General features: G+C 41.2%; 1 protein-coding gene across 2 annotated transcripts in view; it reads right to left on the bottom strand.

Annotated features, from left to right (window-relative positions):
* Positions 1-10,689, bottom strand: part of LOC149305697 (zinc finger protein ZFAT-like) — a 53,195-nt gene extending 42,506 nt beyond the window's left edge. The window contains exons 1-4 of one of the 2 annotated variants that reach the window (XM_089477351.1): positions 10,542-10,686; positions 5,443-5,700; positions 4,287-4,463; positions 2,699-2,852 (exon numbers count right to left, since the gene is read on the bottom strand). In XM_089477351.1, coding sequence (XP_089333477.1) covers positions 2,699-2,852; positions 4,287-4,463; positions 5,443-5,700; positions 10,542-10,686 — 734 coding nt within the window. Of the gene's footprint in view, positions 1-2,698; positions 2,853-4,286; positions 4,464-5,442; positions 5,701-10,541 lie in introns of both variants that reach the window. The other variant, XM_089477352.1, reaches the window with a different exon arrangement.
* Positions 10,690-24,890: the final 14,201 nt, after the last annotated feature.

A 24,890-nucleotide genomic window follows, 5' to 3' on the forward strand; every position in this document is an offset into this window, starting at 1 on the left:
TTTAAAAAGCAATGGTTTTTACTCGCTGAACGGCAAGCTGCCCACGTTCCACCAAGAGTTAGTAATCAGGTATAATATATAACAAAAAAAAATCATTGCTAAATCATATCGTTTAGCCCGGAAGAACGTCGAAACATAAATTAGTTTTATTCACGTCACGTATAGATTATCCCCAATCATAATTCTTCGATCTGTATATAGCTCCTTTATTGTTGTTTTTTTTATTTTTATTACAAGCTTAAGCAAAAAAAAACAACTTTTATTTTCCTATTCTCAGTACCTTACTTGGTCATGTTAAAAAAGCTATCAATTCATGACAAAAATACAAACATTTAATTTTTACAACTCTACGTGAGCGAGAGGCACAGAGTCTCAAAGTTGAACAAAGACAGAAAGAGTGCTTAATATGATATGGTCTGTAAGAAAAATAAAAATGTAAAAAAAATGTATATACGGTATTTTATATATTTAAATATATATATTATATAAACACATTCAAGAGATTGGGGTCGCTTAGAAATGTCCTCAGAGATTGGGGGTTAATGCTGTAAATGACTATTGTAGCTGGAAACGGCTGATTTTTAATGGAATCTCTTTATAGGCGTACAGAGGCCCTTTATCACTCCCATCACTCCTGTGTTCCAATGGCCCTTTATCACTCCCATCACTCCTGTGTTCCAATGGCCCTTTATCACCCCCATCACTCCAGTGTTCCAATGGCCCTTTATCACCCCCATCACTCCAGTGTTCCAATGGCCCTTTATCACCCCCATCACTCCAGTGTTCCAATGGCCCTTTATCACCCCCATCACTCCAGTGTTCCAATGGCCCTTTATCACTCCCATCACTCCAGTGTTCCAATGGCCCTTTATCACTCCCATCACTGCAGTGTTCCTATAGCCCTTTATCACTCCCATCACTCCAGTGTGCCAATGGCCCTTTATCACTCCCATCACTCCAGTGTGCCAATGGCCCTTTATCACTCCCATCACTCCAGTGTGCCAATGGCCCTTTATCACTCCCATCACTCCTGTGTGCCAATGGCCCTTTATCACTCCCATCACTCCTGTGTGCCAATGGCCCTTTATCACTCCTGTGTGCCAATGGCCTTTTATCACTCCTGTGTGCCAATGGCACGTTGTGTTCGCTGATCCACATTTACATTTAAAAGGCTAATTGATGGTTAGAAAACCATTTTGCAATTATGTTACAGCCAGAAATGTATTTTTGATTGGAGGATTTTGGGGGCATTTCTTTTGCTTTTGTTCAAGAACACTTCTTCCGTCTGACATAAAGAAAGTAATGGGAGAAATAGAGAAAGGAGTTATTGATGGTCTCAGAGCATGTTGGCTGCCTCGCTGTTTAACCCTTGAGAGAAGATTTCCGTACAGACCCAAGTCACAGACACGTTCTTAGCTCCAGCATACGTTATATGGGATCGAATAAGAGCTGAAAACCTGACAATGCCTCAGTCCCTGCCCGGCCTTAAGCATAATAAAATCCAGACCTCAATTAACATTTGAGAAGACCCAACATTCACTATAGTCCCGTAAAGCTTTAACCCAACTCTTCTCTTGAACGCTTTGAGTAAGCCTGCTGTGACCTGCTTACCGAGCACAAAATAGCTTTTTTTTGGGTTCCATACGGATGTCGGTTTCACTTTTCTGCCTTTTTTTTTTTTTTTTAAAGCTAGCACTTTCTGCACTTCTAATTTATAAACCGAAAAAAGGTTCCTGCTTCCCAGGGAAAACGGCTGATTGCAAAACTATTTTCTCGGCTGTAATCTGCATTTGAGTCTCGGAACGCAAACCCCTTCGGAGGATACGTTTCCAAGTGTTTTAGGCTGCTGTGTAGATCTTGCTATGATCGGTTTGTACCAATTTTAAACACCCGACCATATAATCGCTGAACATTTTTTGCGTGCTTTTTACCTGGTCTAGTGTTCATTATTTAGTCCACATGTCACAGCAGCTTGGTTTCTAAAAGAGACACTCCGGCTGTCACTTTAATGGATTTTATAGGGGTCCCTCGAAGTTACCGTGTAGCCCCTTTTGTAAATTCATACATTTGCTGCTTTTCCCACTCACAAAGCAGCCAATCAGTGTCAGGAATCATTAGACCACAGAGAATTGCTGAATCGGCAAGTAATTGGTCGGAATTTTTTTTTAATATTTTATAGGATAAGGTAGACAGGTGACACCAGTCCAGAATTTTCTCGCAAGGTCCCAACAACATGGAAAGTGTGCTCAATGCTGGTGTCCGAACCACTGTACTCATTCTCTGGGTAGTTGGCAGCTATGCATACAGAATACTGGCCCTGCTTGGGTATTAAAGAGATGGAAATGGGGCACTCCTTGTATTGGAGATACCAAATCTTGTAAGTATGAGACAGGTTGATCCTGAAGGAATCTACAAAATTACCCACAAAATAGTCCTGTCCACCTTAATGGTGACAGACAAGGGTCTCAAGGTTGTGGATGTTGGTGGAGATAGGTGGTCAGGCGACTGTTCTCAGCCAGTGGCAACTTAGGTAGAACATCTTCGTATGTTTTATAACAGTGGGCAAGATGAGAAAAGAGCGGCGGAAGGAACATCAACTCTCACAGCGAGACTCTATTTATAATTTTGGGTCCTTCTTTAGAACGGTCACTCAGACAGGTGTGCCCCGTTGCGCGGTAATTACTATTCACATACATACCTGTTTGATTTTGTGGACTGCTCCACTGGTGTTTGCTGGATTGCATACTCCTGGTATCCCCTTCTGTGGCCTTGCTCTAGATCTGGTGCCTGAGGATTTGCTTCCTGTTCAACTTCTGGAGAAGGGGCTTCAACCGGAACAATTTTTGTTGCTCCTACCAAAATATAACGTAAAATAGATAGTATTCGTCAGACTTAGAACTTGCATCAAATAGAACCATTTTCCCGTGCTCTAGAACCTTAAGTATCCCTGGCACAAAATACGCCTAAGCTCTTCAGATTCAGAAGGACAGAAGAACTAGAATGTGTGGAGCAAGCGATCCCTCGGAAAAAAAAATGTGTTTTCATTTCTTAAGCTTTTATCCAGTCATTGGTGACACAATTATCCAAAACGCAAAAAAGTATACAAAACCTTTTTAGGCAAACCTTTTAAAAAAAAAAATGCTAGGAAATTTCAGTCCATGAGGCTGAACAACCAATCTGCATTCTGCTAACCTAAATGCATTTGGGAAATACCAGCTGTTAAAAAGGTTCTGTGTAGATAGAACACACAAAGCCCGCATTCTTGATATGAGAGCAGGGCAGATATTATTTGCCCCACACTTGTGTCAACCTGGCCCAATGTTGGTCAATGACTAAGGCTTTAATTAAGGTTTTTATGTATTTGAGGCTTATAATTTCGCTAGAATGTCCTGTATGAATGTGTATATACAACTGAATGAGACGCCGCAGGTTTATGATCTAAGATGCCCTTGAAGGCCGACTGAGCTCCACAATATCACATGGCTGACAACAATGGCGGCTCCAGGTCTGCAGAAAAAGGGAACAAAGTGATGTAGGTCAATGTCGACCTATATTACGGTATACAGCGCTGGGGGGTTATATTACTGTATACAGCGCTGGGGGGTTATATTACTGTATACAGTGCTGGGGGGTTATATTACTGCAACGCTGGGGGGTTATATTACTGTACACAGTGCTGGGGGGTTATATTACTGTATACAGCGCTGGGGGGGTTATATTACTGCAACGCTGGGGGGTTATATTACTGTATACAGTGCTGGGGGGTTATATTACTGCAACGCTGGGGGGTTATATTACTGTACACAGTGCTGGGGGGTTATATTACTGTATACAGCGCTGGGGGTTATATTACTGTATACAGCGCTGGGGGTATATTACTGTATACAGCGCTGGGGGGGTATATTACTGTATACAGCGCTGGGGGGTTATATTACTGTATACAGCGCTGGGGGGTTATATTACATTACTGTATACAGCACAAAGAAACTATTTTATCCATGAGACTTCCCCATTAAAAGTCCATCAACTTGGAATAATTAGAAACTGCAGTTATTGTTCGCTTTTATCAATATCCAGCAAAAACAGAATCCACAGAGCTGAAAACTATTAAAGTGTGAGTTTGAGGGCTCTAGGAAGTCCGGCTGTGAACACAATGAAAATTTGGAGATAATGTATTTATTCTGGTTGAGGGTGAAAGGGCGCATCCAAAAACTCATTCCCTCATTCTATTTTTTTTCTTATTAACACCTGGGGAATATGAAAACCCTCGGGCATTGCTGACGTACCTGGAATTGCTTCATGGGCTTTCAGGAGGACCCGTACGATGGGGTTGACGCCTTGTGCCTTCTCCGACTCTTTACTTTGGGATGTTTTATCTGGTTTCTGGACTCGTGCCTTCTTGGGTTGTTTCTCCTTTTCTTTTTCACCGTCCGATAGGATAAACTTCCCTTCAAAATCATTAACTAAAAGAGAATGCAATGAAAACGTAGAAACTTCTAATTAAAATGTAATATAATAAATTTACCGGTATAGAGAGCTTCTCCTAGAGGGAAATAAAGCTTTTTATACAATTAAAGATATATTAAACAGGGATGACGGCAGTGAAATAAATAAACATTAAATAACACGGGTGTCATGAAACTTCTCTGCAGGTGGGAATCATCTGGGTAAAATGTTCGTGGTTACCTGATCATAAACTGCTCCTCTGCCAGGTACAATCATGAGAATACTTCTGGAATTTATTTATATGCCTCCCACCTGTCCTGCTTTGTGTGGGACAGTCTCGATTTTGCCACTCTTCCTGCTGTCCCATCGAGCTATGTCCCGCTTTTCGGGAAAGAGGATTGTGGTTGCGATCTCATTTTCCGGTGTTTGGGACGCTGAGAATGCATACTGCACATGGGCAATAGTGCTGCGAGTTTCAATCTACCTCCCAAGCTCCGCCCCCCTCTGGGCTTCCTGATCCAGTGGGGTGGGGGTAAAAGTTGGGGGGCATGTTTTTAGGTATTTAACATTGTATCAATCCAGTTCATCTAGGATAGACAACTGACCACAATTTGTCCTTTGAGTTCAGAATTAGGTCCCAGGCAGGAGACATACTCTGGCTTATGCCTACTGGGTTGAGGAATAGGGGCCAAGTCCGGAGGGGGGGGTCCAGCTCTTGCCCCAAAACCACGGGCAGAACACCTGGATGATCTTCCCAACTGGCCCATTTACACCATGGAGGCTGTGCCGGTTCCATATACCACTACATTAAGTCACAGTACGCCAGGATATGACATCATATGTCGCTCTGCAAGAAAGACGACAGATGTAGACTTTTTCCTGAGTTAGGTCTAAGGCAGCGCCCGAGATAAACTGCCAGTGTTGTGTGGCGTTGAGGAAACCCTAAAGCTATTGATATAATTACCAAAAATAAGAGGTTTCGGTGTAGATCCTTACCATGAATTGCCTCTTCTTCATCGTTTAGCACAATAATGCAAATGTGTTTCTTCAGCTGTCGGACGTTAGAAAACGTCCTGCTGCACTTTCTACACTCCAGGCTCTCAGGTTCTGGGTCAGGGGCCACACCTGGGTCTGCCGCGTCGGACTTGTTTTCGGCGGGAGGGACATTGTTGTTCTCCACAGTTTCTTCGTCAGCGAATGGCTTCTTTGTGGAACCTTTCGGCCTTCCTCGTTTCCTTTTTATCACATGCGATTCTGCAAAAGAGACACATTATCATTGAAAGTAGAGGTGGGACGCTTATGGGGAATCCTTAAACACAGGATGGATGTGTAATGTGAGGAGGTTTTACTTTACTGAGAGGAGAGTAGATACGAGGAACAGTCTCCCAGGAGAAGTGGTAGAGGGTGATACAGTGAAGGGATTTAAACATGCATGGGATATTTCCTGGGGATTGCCATTAAATAATGTATTTTCCTTTTGTCAAGCAAGTTACGGCATAACCTCCACTTAAATTTCATAATAAACTGCAGACAAAATAAAAAGCGTTCACATAAAACCCATGAAAACCCCCAATATGTATTTAAATTTACAGCGTGTATTTTTTGTTATAATTTTAGGAGCGCGACATGTCCTGCTCTGTAATCATTAAAATTACAAGGTGTAATTGTGTTGATTGATGCGGCTCTCGTCCAAGTGTGTTTCCGTAAATTAAATATGGCAATAACACCATATATTAACGAACTCATTGTATTTAATTAAAACATCCGAGGACAAGAACGCTACGGAAACTTTAAACACGGCCAGGATCTAAGCAGTGTAAAGAGAGCAAAAAAAAGATTAACAACGTACGCAGTATCATGTTATAAACATACCTGGGAACTTCCCAGGTGAGCAACCCGGAGAGCTACCTCTTCTAGGGGACCAGATTCAAAAGGGGTAGCTAGAATACCAGTGAACATCCAGGCTCAGTCTACAGGGAGCTCTCCCTCTTCGGGTTCCGAGGGGGCGGGTCTACTGACATCAGCGGGCGGTGAGTAGGATGGAAAGCGGGTGGAGAGTGAGCATGGCCAAGCACTGCCCTAAGGAAATATATATGTATATACATATACTTGCTAACAGCAATCACACGCCCATCATGCCCAGGCAGCCAGTACATGCTAGAACCTGGGCATGATAGGTGTGTGATAACTGTTAACAATCATATATATTAATGTTATTGAATTTTTTTGTCCAATTTTGGTGTGTTACTTTTGGTGATTTTTTTTTTAAGGTTGGGGGGGGGATTTTCGGTTTCGCTATTGGCCAAGTGAATCCTGTATTTTCGGTTTCAGTCCAGAATTTTCATTTTGGTGCACTCCTAAAAAATTATCAATCTAAACTAACCCTAAATCGAATTGGTAAAAGAAAAAACAAATTACCAATAAGTAGAAAGAGGGGCGCAGAAACACTTCTCTTTCTCTCTGCTGGGCCCTGGCGCACTACGGGGACAGCCTCTCCTCCAATCAGGGGTAGAGGGTGTGTGCGTTAATGCTCCGGAAGACCTGGTTAACTGAGCTGATACTAGGAAGATACAAAGGAAAGAAGAGGAAAGAAGACTAGGAAGAGGCAAGAGAAGAAGCAAAGACGGTAAAAGGAGACAGAGAAATGGAAGCGGTCGGTGGAGAAGGTTGGGAGACATTAAGAAGGAGTGAACAAGAGCGTGAGAAAGAGTGAATGAGAGCGACTGGCAGAGTGACAATGAATTTCATTCCCGAATGGAAAAAGCCCTTAGAATTTAGTCCAAAAGGGCAGGAAAGAAATTAGTTGTCTGAAAACAATTAGACCAAAAACAAAACGATAAATTTGCCTGATTCGTTTTTTTTTTGGTCCACTTGCACAAGACTAACATGCAGATGATCCACTGCAGTGGGAAGTCCTCTGACTAGTAATGTCACAAAGAGACAGAGTTATTGAATGAAAATGTCCTTTAATTTGCCCAGAATGCATTTATTTCTGATATCGACACAGCTGCTTACACAGCTTTGCTTTTTTTCTCCTCCTGGCTCCTTTCCATTCTTCGGGTGACGAGTACACCGCTCCCACGCGTACTAACTGTATTGATCGTCACTTAAAACGTATTAAGAATTTCATCAGAAGAGAAGCCCTGACTCGTGCTCGTTTCTCCTGCACGCTGCTTTGTCAAACTTCATTGTAAATCCTGAATCCTCTGCAGCCCAGGACGTGTCTGAATAGCAAAAGGGGCTCAATCCAAACCTCTTATCCGGCAATTAAAGACGCCGTGTGCGGTTTCTCCTGCCTGCCGTGACATTGATCGAGAGGAGACGTAACATAAAGAACAAGTGCTTGTCGTCCTTAACATTCCCCTGCATTGGAAGATGGATGTATTCTTCTGTGTCGTTCGTGTAGATCGTTTGTTACTGTCCACGCACAATACACTGGTCGAAGAGCTGTTGAAAGCTATTGTTCCTGTTTACGGTGTACTTACACCAGGTGTCCTTGTCCCGGAAGGACAGTCCCTCTTTGGCACCCTTTCCTCGCCCGATGCCCCCTTTCTTCCCTCCTCCTTTTTCAGGAGCTCGGAATGTTTGCTGGGTATGAGGGTATCCCAGGTTTCTACAGCCATGAAAGCCCCAATAATGCATATTGAAACAGCAGGAAATTAGTTCATGGATTAATAATGTAAATAATAATAATATATATAATAATAATATTTTTCCTCCTAAACGCCTGACTACGCCTCAACTACATAAACAGTGATCAATAGGTAAGAAAGTAATGTAAAAATGCCCTGCCCCCAGCCACGCCTCTGACCACGCCCCCTAAAACAAAAGCGTCCCTCTTTGGTCATTTAAAATATTTGGAGGTGTGATGTCTTTATTTTTGTTCAATTATTGGCAATTTAACATTAATATGTACATTCTGGATAGACAGGTTTGGCAGATCAGACACATTTGGCCCGTCTAGTCATTGGTTTTTCCAGTGGTTGGTCTCGTTGGAGCCATGTTTTTATTCCCATCGCTGTATTAGCCTCTACAAACTTCTGTAGGGGGGGTTGCTCCACTTACCTATTATCAGACGCTAAAATAAATCATTTCGATTAAATGTGGAAGTGGGGGCTTGCATAGCTGGAGGCTAATGAGTATTCAGACCCCTGAAGCACAAGCGCGAAGGAAAAGGCTGTCACGCTCCTGATCGACAGCTACTTTATTTCATTTCCTCGTTTCCTTTTACTGCGTCTGTCAATCGGTTTTGAAGATTCTAATCTGGATTGGGCCCTCCAGGTGCCTTAGGGGGCATTAGCTGTTAACTACCCCCAGAGACACCAGTGTAAATCACTATCTATCCCGGCTAATAAAGATAACATCCAAAAATAGGAAACAATTTAAGGGAAGAAACTGTCAGAACTGGCCTCTACAGATAAACCTGCGTGCACACGTTTATTATTCCCAGTATTTGATAAAATAGAAGTTTGCAAAAATATTCTGTTTTCTTTATTTAAAACAGTTGTCGTTTCAAGAGAATATAATGTTTTCAGGCAGCTGCATATTAGCCATTTGTATGAGTTCTCCCTCTATTATCTGATCCCCAATCTACTAGACAAACACCCCGACTCCTTATCATACTGCCTGTGGGGAACAATAGAATGGGTGATTAAGACTGAGCCAGCCAAACACTCTGACTAATGAAAGTCTATGAAGAACAGACTTCATTAGCATTGCCATAAAGCATACGCTCAGTGTGGTGTTTGACCCGGGAAAGTCATAAAAAAAAAAAAAAAAAATATTCACACGACTGACAACGGCGGTTCCAGGTCTGCAAATAAAGGGAGTTTATTGGAGCAAAATTAGATAAAACCAGGTTTTGCTGGGGGGGTATAATATTGTATACAGCACTGGGAGGGTATATTATTTTATACAGCACTGGGGGTTATGTTCAACGAGAAAAATATTTTTTCCCCAAGGTAACCCATCACAGATTGTACCTTAGCTCTAGGTCAAAGCGGGCAGGAACATAGAAAACTGCGTGATGCGGATATGTTTTTTTGTTTCAAATCTATACCTACACAAGAACTAAGATGAATGCATTATTCTTAACGTACAGACGGCATTTAGCAGAATTTGACCAAAACTATATTTCACCGACAGACATCATAGGGCCACCAAAATAAATTCCTGTCCCCCCCGGGACGTGGAATCCCTTGTTCTACCCGATGGATGGGAGGTACGCTATTCCATCTATCTTGTGTCTCATTGGCGCTCTTTATATAGACACTGATCAGTCATATTGATTCCCTTTAAACAAAAAATAATAATAATCCTAGTCCTTCTGGACTTGTCGTTGACAGAACATAACCTCTTGTTATGGTTTATCAGGGAAAAATAATTGGAGGCTTGTTTAATTCTTAAAAGATTTTTTCATGTTACTTTAATCTTGAGAGTGTTTCCAGCCTGTGCAGATCACAAATTGTTCCAAGACAGGAGACAGATCTCCTATCACATTCATTTTGCATTGCAAATGTAACTAAAAACACATATCCTACCTAAAAAAAAACCCTGTAATATGATTAAGTGAAACAAAAGTACCCCAGACATCCCTCAGAAAATAAAAACTATATAGATAGAAATAATTTTAAATATATGATTTTATTTTATTTTTTTAACCCCTAATTACACACACACACACACACACACACACCTCCAAGAAACCCCTGCTTCTTACTGTCTTGTCTCTCTGCAGCTCACGATCACCGTTAGAAGGAGAGAACGGAGACAAAGGCAGTGCTTACAATCATGGCCATGGTCATCTGTGCATGCGATTGGCTGTAGGAGTGATCACATGCACAGAAGTGCAGGGGATGTTCTATGGATTGACCACAGCAGATTGAACAGCAGTGACCCTGCGATCGCGGGGACATAGGACAGTTTTGTACCGACGACGTACCGGGTACGTCACTGGTCCATGACGTATCTCAACATAAAATGTATTGGATGTTTAAATCCCCATGCTGTGTATATACACTATATCCACGTTACGCCGTCTTTGTTGATGATGGTTCCTAAAATATTAACAGGTAATGACTAAAGTTCCCACCTACCTTCTACATTCTTGTTGGCCGGTACAAGTGGCCTGAGCAGTATAATAATCTGGTCGGGACTCTGTCCATCTTCCGTGTGGTTTTCTGAGACATGCTGCTGGAGCTCAGATCGGTTCGGGGAAAACAAATTGCAAAGCTTGCACATGAAGATGGAGTCGACCCCTAAAACGAAAAAGAACAAAACGTAAATCTATTACTGGAGGGAATGTCAGCGTTATCTACAAAAATAAAACGGCAATCCTATTTCACGCACTTTAGAATTTGAAAGATTTCAACCCCTACCCTATAGATCAGGGGTTCTCAAACTGCGGCCCTCCAGCTGCTGCAGGACTACATCTCCCATACTCCTCAGCCAGCCCCTTAGCTGAAGGAGCATTATGGGAGATGTAGTCCTGCAGCAGCTGGAAGGCCGCAGTTTGAGAACCCCTGCTATAGATGTAAAGGTACGTCCGGAAAAGGTGTGCCAAAATGACATTTAGGACGTACCTGTACATCATGCATTTTTCACTGCCGTTGCATGGGAGATTGGACTGTTTATTGACATCCACCAGAAGCTCTTACAGGAGAGTAGAGACTCATTAGGATCTGTCTAGAAGATCCTGCTGGGATCTCCAATTGCCCCCTGTGGGCAGATCACACGCATTACGATCAACAATGCAAGGCTATTGGGCACAGTGTGATCAGTACAGGGTGGATCGGAGGGAAGAGGGTAAAAAAATAACATTCCTCACTCTTCTCATAAAAGGAAAAAAAAAAAAAGAAATTAAGAAATTAAAGGAAAAAAAAAAAACATTGAGCTCAGTGATGTCAATATAAAATATATATATTAATGTAAAAATATTTTTTAATATAGTCTTTTGTACATAGCACATACTGGTACTCATACAATTATTTTTGCATTAGTTTAAACCTCTAGGACTCCAGGTTGGGCAAATTAATGCAGAACATGGGATTAAAGGAGATTGTTGATGGACGTTAGGTCGAAATATTTCAGAAAATTTCATGAGAAATACATACAGTCCAAGTTTTCCAACCCCTATGTATTCTTAAAATCCTTGACAAGATAGGCTTAGTTAGATACTTACTCACAATATTTTACAAACTGCTTAATACCTAGTGTATGGGGGTAGGGTACAACGTATGAGTTTCTGGGACTTATCAATCGAATGCTCATTTTGTTGTCAATTTTAAAATTGTTTGAGTAAAGTCCCGCTTTAAAGGTGCTGTTCCACTTAGGGTACATCATAAGATATCACCACATAAGACCTGAATCATGTAAAGAGGACCAACTAGAGCTGCTTAGCAACAGAGTCCCTCCATTTGTCCAACGCCCCCCCTCTATGTATTACATCACAGCAGTCTGACCGCCTATAACGACTCCCAGACCCCTTTAAACTAATAGACCCTCAAGCAAACGTCCCCTCTGTCAGAGATTGGCAGGGCAGAGAAGAGGGAACAAATTAAGAGGACCCACTGAATGTTTACAACAAGAAACTACAGGGAAAAAAACGGGACATTATTTTGGAATAAGTTTATTTAATATGGATGGTTTAAGAGTAGGACATAATAATTTAAGAATTTGGGAGATCGGGGGGGGGGATGTCTAGATGGGACAGCTCCTTCATATCAGAGAAGGCTCGAGCCGCAGAGCTTCTTGGCTGAATGTAAAAGTCTGTGCCCTCACATTGCTTCCCAGAAAGTTTCAATCCATCGGCACCTCTGCCAGAATACTAACTGGATGCCATACATCAAAGTGAACGAGCAGCAGGACACAGATGCTCCGTCTGCGCTCCAAGTAGTTAAATATGTTCAATTCAATCATAATGACAAGAGATTCAAGGACAGGGTCACTTGCAAAGCACTGGAGGTGACTGTGAAATAAAGTACGTGTCTTTGTTACAATATGACTTTTTGCGTCTCAAGTTCCGGTTGTATCGCGTGCCACGTGATTTAGACGCTGTGGTCACTCTGTTTGTAAGCAAATATTGGGCGATGATAACGAGAATTCCTTGATATGCTACATTAAAAGTCCTGTGCTGGGTCAACTCTGAAACTAACTCATACAATATAGTTTGATGAATGGTGTCTCAGTAACAGGGAAGTGAAAAAACTTCCAAAAAAAAAAGAAAGAAAAGGCTAATGCTCAGAAAAACAGTAAAGTTGAGAATAATTTCGAGATGTTGAAAGCCTTCAGTGGCTTAATTGGAACAAACGAGACGGAATAAGAACCCAATCAATGGACGCAGGTCTTAGAGCCCCAGAGTGTCATGGCTTTCTTACTAAGCTTGAGCAAAACTGCCTACACACTAATGTTAACACTTATTGGATGACCAATCAGGGAGCTCGGAGGGATCGCCGACTATGTGACTCACGTAGGCCATACATGGATGGCCGGCTTCTCCAGCTAACAGTGGAACAAGGGCAGGGCGCGCGTCTCCTCATTCTGTCCCCATATGTCTTATGTATGCTCTTGTTATTGTTAAATGTATATAGGTGTTGCAAGCCTAGTCAATAATTCACTTTATTGTAGCAACTACTCCATCTCCTCTCAGACTCCCTCCCAGCTTTTATAACGCCGGCCTGGCAAACCAGGCCAATACCCGGTGGGTTACTGGCTGGGCTTATCCATCAGCACCCCACATTCACCTGATCTACTGCCCCAGAGACAGATCCTCAGGTGAGTATGGGATGCTGATGGCCAGTAACCCATGGATAAGCCCTGCCGCATGCTACGTGAGCATAAAAACATATCCAGCTGTCAGCCGCACTTATGTGACTAGCCACCTTGTGATCTCCAGTCCGGCTCTGGCTATCCCAACCTACGTGGAACGTACTTCTTATTTTATTGACAGCTGAATACGATGACTGATTATTTAAACCACCGTAAGCCATTAAATCTGTCTCATGAAACACAGAAACACAAGAAAAAGAAACCACACACCACTAGTGTAAATGAATAAGTAATACTTTCCCTAATTAGGCAGCAGCACCCAAATAAGCATTCCTCCAACACTTAATGGTCTATACAATTCTTCCAAATGGGGCGCACATCCACATAGGGGAAAAAAAGATTTTTGAAAAAAATATAGTGTGACTCTGTATGCAAATACGGCTTAGCAATACTGCAAGTAAGTAGTGCACTCACATTTCCAAGGACATAAATGCGCTCATCATAAAATATTCTTTAATTCTTTGTTGCTAAAAAATATAAAAACACAGCAGCAATGGCACAGTATCACTTGGTCATGTGGATAAGGTAAAATATTGCACTTACAACAGACAAAATGTACAAAAGCGTGCACAAGGTAATCAGCTTTTAAACCAGGCACAGGAAAGTCCACCGTCCAGCAGCAAGAACTTTCACAATATATCCCTCTCTCTCAACGCGTTTCACCAAACAACCGGCTTCCTCAGGAGATGAATCAGGATTTTCCTTTGCAGCTTCCCCGAAGATCTAACATAGACCACCTTCCTTATAACTCAACAAATCCAGAGTGGTTCAGTTTTCAAGTGTCCATATGCTTCCTTATAAATGATAGTCCCCTCCCCTCAATGTGGTCACCTGACCAAAATGCACCAATAGGATGGAATCTCCATCTTTCAGTAAAATCACATGACAATAACAAATAGTTCATACAAAACACGTCAACTAATCCAGAAGTGTCTCAGCACCCTACACCTCCTTGTATTCCCAGATGGTCTCCCATCATGGTACTGACCCGACCCAAACCTGCTTAGCTTCTGAGATCAAATGAAATCAGGCACCTTTTGGGTGGTACGGCTGTATGTACAGGGCGCTCTGAGAACAACCACCGGACTGTCACCAGACAAAATGGAGCAACATTAAGAAGATATAGGTGAACGATTTGAATAAACAATAAAAGAGCTAAATACAATAAAAGATTATCTAGAATATAAAAATAGTACAGACAAAAAGTGGATAGAAAAATGATTGACTGGACGGTGGACTTTCCTGTGCCTGGTTTAAAAGCTGATTACCTTGTGCACGCTTTTGTACATTTCGTCTGTTGTAAGTGCAATATTTTACCTTATCCACATGACCAAGTGATACTGTGCCATTGCTGCTGTGTTTTTATATTTTTTAGCCACAAAGGATTAAAGAATATTTTATGATGAGCGCATTTATGTCCTTGGAAATGTGAGTGCACTACTTACTTGCAGTATTGCTAAGCCTTATTTGCATACAGAGTCACACTTTTTTCCCCTATGTGGATGTGCGCCCCATTTGGAAGAATTGTATAGATCATGAAACACAGCACATCATTTACACGTGCTTTATCTTTCTTACTTAAATTGCATATAAATTACAAACAATAAAATAGACCCCCAGAGCCACGGGGCTGTTGGCACTAGTCCCCATTAATCTAATAAACGAGCGTCGCTTTTATTTTCTTCCTCTACAACAAATATTTTATTTTTCTTCTTCAAATAACGACGGTCCCATCATATCCACCCAAACAATTCAGCGCAAGAGTAAATATCTGCCTCCCCCCGGAGCGAGCGGATATGCGTTACGACTCCAGACTGCGATATATATTCTCCAAACGGAATCCACACGCCTCGTGCGACGGATTTATGCTTACAATATTCTTACAACATTAGCGAATGAGTTTCTCGGTGCTTTGAAGGCGAATTGCTAATATAGGCAGCTCTGATGTGGAATAAATTACCGTGTGTTTCAGCGGCATCGGGGAGGTTTTTCATCTGAATCACATTGACTGCAAATTGAACTAGAATTTCATCATATGTTTCGAGGACTAAGTGGATTTCAGAGGGACCCGGTATCAATACAGAGCGGCGTGACGGCCGGGCTTCAAATGGATGTCAATTACAAAGTGGGTGGAAGCTTGCGGGAGATGAACTAAGAAATCTTATCCTCGCCGAGTTATTTTTCACTTTAATATCCCTGTGTTTGAAAACCGGCTTTAATAATCCATCTCAATGAACAGCTTCGCTTCTCAATTTTGTGTAAAGAAAAAAATAAAATAAAAAAAAGACACGTACAAGATTGTAAACTTATAAGAGCAGAGCCCTCTTCTCATTCTGTACCGCGGTGTCCTAATGTGAGTCTTATTGTTACATTGTATACCAACTACCAACTCCACACATTGATAGGCAGCAATCATTTTTTTTTATTAAATTAACGTATATATTTATTTTGTTATTTTTTAGTCGCTGACCGATTAGCAGCACGGCATTCATTGTGAATGCGAGGCTTCCGTACATAAGGAAAGTCTCGCAGGATCACGCCATCGCGCAAGACTTTTGGGGCGTGGAGGGGTGAAAGGCGCTTCCCGAAAACTGCACTGGGAATAGTCATGTAACGGGGTGCACGGGTGTGCGTACCGCCTAACTTTATTCCATGCCATCAGGATAGGTTTTCTTGCGCAAGTTTTCATGAAGGCATGGATCATCGTGAAGGCTTTAAGGGCTTAAAATACTAACAGATGGTTAGGCTTATAAAGAGTTAATATGCATTCTTCTCAAGTGGGGCCGTCAGAGACAGTAAAGTGGCACTTTGCAAAGGGTAAATCGACACATTGGTATCAAAAATTGTTATAAAAATACATAAAAACTAGAACTCAAATTGCAATATCTGATTATTATATTTTCAATTTTTTCCCAGGGTGTCTCTTTTACTTAAAATTATGTTTTTGCAAAATACAATTTCCCTAATAACGGATGTTATTACGGAAAAAACATGTTATTGCCTTTTTTTCCTACTCCTTACTCAACATGCAAATCGTTTTCCTATATCACTACAGCACAGCATGAAAACACAGCCATCGAAACCACATCGTGGTAATCTATAAAAAAGCTTTAATGGTGAGAAAACTACTGTAATTCCGCAAACCGGCACAGAACGATACCCAGAGATAACTAATTAACACTTTCCGCAGATCTCACGGCGAAATTCATACGCACATTTAACATCAACAAGGAAGGCGTGGGAATACTTCTTAACTGCCAAGCTCCATCTTCGGGAAGCCAGATCCACTCTCCTGTTTAGTCCCCACAAGCGTGTGAGGACTGTGAAGATAAATATTAACCCCCTGCAAATGCGCATGACACAGCAGCAGCAGTGTACCTGCAATCACCACGATTGCGTACACGTGGGGGCATTTTTTGGCATGAAGTACCAAGTACGTCATAGAACCAATGAGCCCACTTGGACATGACGTACCTGGTACGTCACCAGACGTGAAGGAGTTGGACATGAAAAATAGATGCCAGAGAAGCGGCCCTCTGGGCATTCACTCTGTATACGCAATGGCCAGTCCACAAAGGTTTAAAAGAAAAAAAAATCTAAAAGACCATAATCAAATACAATTCAACGGAAATTAAAACAAAAGTCACAGCTGTATGAAATCTTAAAGACAAAGGCATTAAAGATATATTAGCAGACTAAGTGTAGATTAGCACATGATGCTTATCGGTATGTGTCATATGTGTATTTAACAATGCAAGTAATGTCCCCACCCCACATACACAAATATTTCCCCTTAAAAAAAACCAAAAACATACGTGTGCAAACATCTCACGGGAAGTCATACAACAATATTTCCCTAACTGGCATTTTATGTAAATAAACGTTAGCCGATCTGTCGTTTCATTTTTTCCTTTTTAGATTTAATTCATGTTTCTGTGGCCACAGCCAATCAGCAAGTCCTTTTGCTTCACATGACAACCAAGCATTCCCTCCAAAATGATCGCCGAGGCCAAATTTTGTATCCAAATCTTTTATTTAATTCCAGACGACGACACTGTTCCCACATAGATCCCTGTTGAGCCATGAAACCAGGCCATTTATTCAAGTGGCGAACATCTAAATGAAGAACAAATTAAAACTGTGAAGCTAGGACATGAATTACTGCAGCAAATTACTACAGAAGATAAATTTACGAGGTCGTCGGTTTGACCCGCGCTGCAAGAACATTTAACATGGAAGAAATTGGGGGCTAAAAGGCAATTTCTTCAAAGAAGGACTAATGTGGATCTGCTGCCCTGCTTGGATTTTGATTGTTTTCATATCCTCCGGATCATCAGTTGAACAGAACAATCGCTGTCCTGTGACCGCGATCGTAAAGATTGGCTTAAAGCACTCCGCTGTTAATTATCTAAAAAAAATATGTTCCCACGTATTGTCCTGCTGAGTCAGGGAACGGGGTAATTAATTCAAGTGGCAAACTTTCACATGGAGAATAAATGAAATATGAAAAACTCGGAAGGTTGGGGAAAGAGGAGCATAGCGAGTAAACAAATTTACGATTACCTGCCTCCCGCTGATTTATGGTTCCGCAGATAAGCGCGGCATCCGAACGTTGGCGAATCAAGTACATATTTCCCAAACATATTTGTATCATCTGGGATACCTTACAGGTATTTACAAGGTACGGGGTATATATATCACTACATGATCAGAATGTAAACGTAGAGCTAGATTATCTCTTAAGCAATCGATGTAATTGGGGTCTGCCAGGCATGGAGTGCCTGCACTGATCGGCATGAGGAAAAAGGTGAATTTAACATCATCATATTTTTTCTGTTTTTCTGATATAGGTTGGGAATGCTGGTTTCGGATTATGAAGTAAACTGTGACAACAATCCAGGAGGCCTAAGTAAGACTTATTGGGGTTGGGGCCTCAATCAAACCATTCACCTCTTCTTCGGTCTTATGTCAGCCTTCTTTATCGGCCACATGAGCATTTCAGGACTTTTGGACATTGGCTTTTAACCCATGGTCTCTAAACCCGTGTAAAACGTGGTTGACATTGTATTGTGTTCTTCCGTCAGTCTTCCCAGTGATCATGTCATCAAGTAGACGTTGAGTATGGGGTACGCCTGTTAAAATGTCATCCATAGTCTGTCGCCATACCGCCCGGGCTGAGACTATAACAAAGACCATGGGAAATGGGTATTTATCAATGGCCAGCTGGTTCTTATGAACCAGCAAAATTCGGGGCGCATGTGTACATAGAAAAAAGAAATAATCTTATAGTGTAATATTGTCAAGAACAATAAGCTATGTAAAAGGTGTGAAATGCACTCACAAACAGTGCCAGCACAACAGGCTCGTCTGAGGTATGAAGACTGTTCTTTATTCTTTAAAATCTCTAAGAGCATAAAATAAAGAAAACAACCATATGGTGCAGTATCTTCCTTAATAGTATATGCGCAAGTTAAAAAAAGCACTTACAGGATGGTTGAATTCAAGTCGCTATTCAAACTAAATGTCCATTGTAGTGGATCAGGAACATGCAGATTAAAAAACTTCTCAACGCGTTTCGCCGCTCACTGGGCTTCCTCAGGAGAAAAAAATATCCTGAAGTCCCCACATATTCTCAAATATTTTTCTTCACAGGGACAATGGGTGATGCCTACTAACTTTTTTCAACTTTGGAAATCATCCCTAACTTCTCTAAGCGCTGCAGTTCTTCCTTTAGCCCTGCTTTGACAGCAAACGGAACAGTCTGTGCCTTGGAAGACATTGGACACGCATCCACTTTTAATCGAAGTTTGACGAAAGCTCCCTGGACTCGTCCTAATTCGTCCTCAAACACTGGACTATTTTTTAGCTGGGTATCCAGTCCAAACAATGGTGCTCCTCTTTCCCTAAGACAGGGGCGTCCAACCTGCAGCCCTCCAGCACATATACCTCTATTCCTTTCTGATTTGTCCCCAAACCATATATATTTAGCGTCTCAAAATTATCCTCTTCATCAGAATATGATGACAATTTTTTAATTACTGCATTCTCTGCACTCTTCTTTGGTTCTACGACTGTCCTTACTTGCTCGACGTACTCTGAGTGGATATCCTACCTTTCCACAGTTATGGCATTTTTCTCCACACCGATAATATATATATGTTGATAAGTCTGACGGTAAAAATAATTCTCTCTCATTAAATATAAACTTTATTTTCTGTTGTTCCTCTTTATTCTCTTCCTTTAACTGCATCTTTAGCAGTTACCTCCATGACAGACGCGATTTCCAATGTTGGTTCGTATTTAGGTTGTTATCTTCTGGTAATCTTTTTTTGGATTATTTCCTTATTTGTCCTCATCACAAACATCTCTCTGTACTCGACACTTTCCTGAGTGTCACCTTCATATGAAAAAAAAATCTGTAACCTTTCTGCAATCTCTAACAGTTGTGGCTGAACATGATCCGCCAAAATAGTAACTAGCTCTTCAAATGTTTTAGTCGATGGCTTAGCCAGTGGAACAAGACCTCTCGGTGTTTGATGGGATTTGGCACTAGCTGCTGTTAAAAAGATAGCAACTTTATTTTCTTCTTTGACATTTTTTTTGTCTCTGGATCAAATTCATTTATGTGTCCAAGTAATGGCATTTTATTTAAATAAATCTATTCGTTCGTTTTTATATGTTACAATCCATATGTCGGTAAGAAGCAGGTCAGTTTCAGTTTAAAGGATTCCTGTGAGACAGCTGCAGTTTTCGGAGCAGTTCCTCAGACTAGCACACAGTCTGAGGTACACAATGATACACAACAAAATGGCGCCAGCGTGTCAGTTCATCTTTTGAGTGTCTTTTGAACGTTTCAGGTTTCGTGGTGGAAATGACCTGACGATCGCAGTGCAGTCCATGGTTAGTGGGAAAAGGTAGTGTTTTACCATGAGTACATTTTCATTTTACACACATGCTCTGGACCCCATTATGTACGTTATCCACACACATGGCACAGCCCGCCCTCCCCACTCTCCATGATTCCTGGCAAACACCGTAAGTGCCTACACAGAGTCGTGAGCGGCCGTAACAGGACTAATATTTGGAAGGAGTTCCAGCTTATCTTACTTACCAGGGTCCAACCTAACCACATCAAATTCATAATCCCCTTAAGGGAACACTCCAGACATCATAGGAACTTTAATACATAGAATTCTGTATCTGTTTAAAATCTGCAGAAGCCCCCCATACAAATGTACCCCTTCCCCCACCACCCAGCTATTTTCATGTAAACATATCTCCTGGCACGTGACACACTTACCGCCAGTGAGCTCCAGGGCTGGCTTGAGGAATGTTGTGAGTGTTGGGAATGTTCATGAGTACCCCCCATGAGTACGAGCAGAAATTGATTTCGGGTATTAATGTCTTTGTTTTTGAAGACTAAAGTACTTAACAAAATATTTTAATACTGATTTTTTCTTGGGACTGTAAACTGTTCTTTTTAATATCCCAAAGCACCCTTATTTTGCCACGTACGTGTCAGCAGCCATGTCTGACCAGCAATGCAATGTACTGAGTAATCATGATGTATGTTTCTTCCACGAGCGATAATCAGCGACAGTTGGAATTCAGACTATCATACAAATACCGAGAACATGTAGATCCATATTTTTAAAAAAAATCATTAAAAAAAAAATATATCTTTTGACCTCTGCAGCCTGCAAGCCAGCCCATAGTGAAGTGCAGGATACCACTTTCACCAATAAAACAGGTTTTATGACTCCTAGTCAATGCTTGTGCTGAGAATATCTGTAACATTATTTGAAATTAAACCAACTAGCATCATCTTGTGTTCGAACATGAGTGTTACAATAACTCAGCAGACCGATATTACATACACATAAATGCCAGCACCAGAATGTGCAGCCTGAGGGCTTCATTAACCTAATTAACCCAGCCGCATGCAATGAGTTTCTGGAAGATAGCTGTTTCATGCTCGAGCTTAAATGATCATTCAGCATCCTTTAGAAACCCTTAATGCTTACCTCCCAAATGCTTACCCTCCAAACTACAGTAAACTTGGGTACATATTAAAATGAAACAAAAAGTAGTTTTTTTTTATACAAAAAAAAGTAGAGGGCCACATTACGTACGTCTTAAGAGTACTCCAGCCCTATTTCCATCTTAATTGCATTTTGGAGCCCATTCTGCATGGACTCCAGTGCATTTTACTGCATGAAAAGCAGTGCATTTCCTTTGTTAGTGGAGTTGTTCTGCCGTAACTCTGCCCCCAGCTGCCTCTATTGAAAGCAGGAAGCATACCCCAGTATGCTCCTTGCACATGCTCAGAGTAGAAGCAGTCAGTCACATGTACTCATGTGATTGGCTGCTGCTTCATTGGCTTCAATGGGAGTCCTACCGAGCATGTGGAAAATGCTTACATACTAATGCTTCCTGGTCTCAGTAAAGGCGGCCCGGAAGGACTCATTTTCTAACTATATTAACTAAGGAATGCCCGCTCCAAATGTACAAGCCTGTGGAGTGGACTGTTCTTTTAACTTCTGTTTCTTTGGCTATGGATGATTCTTTTCTACATTAAAGCCCCCCCCCCAAACATGTTTATTTAGAATTCCTCTTTACCCGTGGACTTTGTAAGGGAGACTGGAGAAGGAAGATAAAATCCCTACAGGAAACCTGGTTAGCTATGCCCATTTTGTCACATTGTGCATTCAGTCTTTATTACTGTTTGTATTTTGTTATACAAAAAATAATGCTTCATGCTTCATTTAACCCCCTTTTTTGACTAGACATCTCTTTGAGGTCTTTAAAGACCTCCAGGATCTCTCTTAGAGCTCGAAGGAACCCCTTATGATGTCCTGGTGACATCACTGAAGTCAGTTTATTTCATTTCTTTTTTTTAATATTATCGCTAATTTTAATTTTTTAAATATTTTCACCTTGATCCCTACTGCTGCTGATCAAAGAGTTTTCAGCAAGTAGGGCTCCATTGCTGATTGCAGTACCGGTGATCAGCCAGCGAAGGGCTCACCCTCTGGGAACCATTCTTATTGTTTTATGTTGTTTCGGGAGATGTCTGGACTGACACACACCACCGGCAAAAAAATGTCTATACTTCAGTTTGAGCATTCTCCGTGCTAGCCCCTGCGGACAGAGGAGAATGACATTCTCATCTCTGGTTTATTGGACGTAACAGTACATCCTAAGGGGTCTAAACTTCAATAACCAAATTTACAGATTTTAAAAGCTCTGAAGGTAAAAGATCACATTAAATGCTCTGAAGATAAAGTATTTTCAATGTTTTTAAGAAGTTTTACAAGATTCCCAGAATCAGATGGTTAACCAGAGAAATGTAATAAAAAAACATATGATATTACAGAGTGCCGGAAAACCGATTGTGTGAGCCAGTATCCACGGCTTATGACAGGTCACACAAAAAGAATGAAGACAGTTTCTGTAGTTTTATCTCACTTTGTTACCTCGTAAATCACTCGGAAACGTTACCTTGGATTCACATTAAAATGATGGACGATGAGAGAGACCATCTAGAGCAGCTCTGAGAGATCCTGAGTACAATTGGCACTCTATTCAATGACTGTTGGGAGACGCGAGGTTCAGGCAAAACAGGCATCCACTGCAGTAAATGTTTCTGTTTGTCTTATTAAGGATCAAACGGATGATAAATACATATAATTTTGTGCATCCATATAACAAATGTATAGAGATATATAGTGATGACAGAAAACACCGCTCATCTTGTCTGCCCTTTCCAAATTACTTTTCCTTTTTTTTTTCTTAAAGATGGCTTTATGCATATCCAAACTTTCGGAAGTTTTCTTACTACCCTCGACTATACTATATCCACATTTCCGTAAAGTAGAATTTTCTCCCATTACCCATAACTCTTCACTGTCTGATTTTCAATTATGCCCCTTAGTTCCATCATTTCTTGGCACATTTGATTTTTTTTTTTATGTCTCCCCTCGTTCTTCATTAGAATGTGCATATAAAGGTTTTGAAGTCTGATTAATGGGATTCCTGGGCAGTGTCTATATATTTTAACTTCAATCTGCTATGATACATGCATGCAGTTTGCACAGTAAGCCAATGATAATACATGATATGACATAAGGGCAGACCCATGTAAAAAGGATTACACTACATAATTGTGCTATGGAAACATGGTAAACCTGTTCTTGTGTAGCAGGGACAGACACTTTTTTGGACCTCAAACCACTCTCTTTTCTAGGAGCTCTTTTCTTCTGATGGCTACTTCCAGCAGGATAACGCACCGTGTCACAAAGCTCACATCATCTCAAACTGGTTTCTTGAACATGACATGGTGGCATATCAAGGGTAAAAGGCATATAGGGGGCTATAAGGCATATCAGGGGGGCACAGTGGCATATCGGGGGTATAAGGCATATCGGGGCACAGTGGCATATCAGGGGGGCACAGTGGCATATAGGGGGGTATAAGGCATATTAGGGGACAGAGTGGCATATCAGTGGCTATAAGGCATATCAGGGGGGCATAAGGCATATCAGGGGACAGAGTGGCATATAGGAGGTATAAGGGGGCACAGTGGCATCTCTGACATATAGGCGGGTATAAGGCATATATGGGGGCAGAGTAGCATATAGGGGGTATAAGGCATTTCTGGGGCAGAGAGGCAAGCTGGGGCTAAAATAAGAAGGCAAATCGTGAAATGCCATTGTGATAAAGAGATAAAAGTGTTAATGGCACCTCTTAATGTAAATTATAAGTTTTTATTATAAATAAACGAAAAATGTGCATTTTTTTTTTTTTTTACCCGATTAATCGAAAAAATTATCGGCCAAATAATCGATTATGAAAATAATCGTTAGCTGCAGCCCTAGTTGTACCGAGTGGTTATTTGAGTTAATGTTGCCTTTCTGTCATCTCGAACCAGTCTGCCCATTCTCCTCTGACCTCTGAAATCAACAAGGCATTTTCGTCCTCACAGCCGCAGCTCTCTGAATATTTTCTCTTTTTCGGACCATTCTTTGTAAACCCTAGAGGTGGTTTGGGGGAAAATCCTAGTAGATCAGCAGTTTCTGAAATACTCAGACCAGCATGTCTGACACCAAAAACCACCATGCCATGTTCAAAGTCACTTAAATTGCCTTTTTCCCCCTATTCTGATGCTCAGTTTGAACTTCAGCAAGTTGTCTTGACCACATCTACATGTCTAAATGCATTGAATTGCTGCATTGTGATTGGCTGATAAGCTATTTGTGTAAACAAGCAATTGAACAGGTGTACCTAATAAAGTGACCAGTGAGTGTATATAAAACACATAATTTGATGTCAGATAAGACACATCTGGCCCATCAAGTCACCCATCTTTCCTGCTGTAAAGACTCAAACCGTAATTAGTCTTTGGTTTTATGCCTATCCCATGTATGTTTAAATTCCCTCACTGTGTTAACCCCTAACTGTAATTTTAGATTAGGGTTCCAAATTGGTCTAAATAGTTACCAACAGGCCATTAAGTCACATAAAAGTCCCAGTAACATTCTGGTCCCTTTTTTACATCTCTACCTATAACTAAAGAACTGTCCCTCTTTGGTCATTTGAATTGTTAGGAGGTTAATGAG

Source organism: Sceloporus occidentalis, unplaced genomic scaffold (assembly GCF_023333645.1).
Source record: "Sceloporus occidentalis isolate IW3139 unplaced genomic scaffold, rSceOcc1.0.p SCAF_11, whole genome shotgun sequence".
Classification (NCBI taxonomy): domain Eukaryota; kingdom Metazoa; phylum Chordata; class Lepidosauria; order Squamata; family Phrynosomatidae; genus Sceloporus; species Sceloporus occidentalis.